This window comes from Vombatus ursinus, unplaced genomic scaffold (assembly GCF_900497805.2).
Source record: "Vombatus ursinus unplaced genomic scaffold, bare-nosed wombat genome assembly UNPS02015256.1, whole genome shotgun sequence".
In the NCBI taxonomy this organism is placed as follows: domain Eukaryota; kingdom Metazoa; phylum Chordata; class Mammalia; order Diprotodontia; family Vombatidae; genus Vombatus; species Vombatus ursinus.
The window spans coordinates 1,142-1,599 of NW_020955034.1; the positions used below are offsets into that span (position 1 = coordinate 1,142).

The following is a 458-nucleotide window of genomic DNA, read 5'->3' on the forward strand; positions in this document are numbered from 1 at the left end:
TAAAGGGACTCAGCTTGGTGAGGCAGCCTGAGGGGTGTCAATAGAAGGGAAAATTACCAACTCTCTTGACTCATACATTTCTCTGAACTCATAGGGTCTGGGAACCACTGTCAGAAGCAACTCTGTGTGTGTGATCGAACAGTTGCTTACTGTATGAAGAAAAACCTGAAGAGTTACAAAGTGAAATATCGCCACTACTCCAATTTCCTGTGTAAAGGGAATAAACCCAATTGCTGAGTGCTTCTTTTCCCCTTCCTCAGCAAGAATTAACAAGAATGCCTCCAAACTGCAATTCCAAAGCCATCACCCCGCCTAATCCACAGCTTTTCACATTTCCTTTTCTAAACAGTATTGCTTTGACGTCAGCATTCAGATTAATTGATGCAATCAATCAACAAACCTTTATTAATTACTTACTCTGGGCCAAGCATCTAATGTAATTACCAACCTCAGTTGCG

At 41.5% G+C, this 458-nt stretch overlaps 1 protein-coding gene across 1 annotated transcript in view; it reads left to right on the forward strand.

Annotated features, from left to right (window-relative positions):
- Positions 1–458, forward strand: part of LOC114031961 (calcium-dependent phospholipase A2-like) — a gene marked incomplete at its 5' end in the record, with an annotated part of 1,815 nt that overhangs the window by 784 nt on the left and 573 nt on the right. The window contains one exon of the mRNA XM_027847166.1: positions 115–211. Coding sequence (XP_027702967.1) covers positions 115–211 — 97 coding nt within the window. The remainder of the gene's footprint in view (positions 1–114; positions 212–458) is intronic.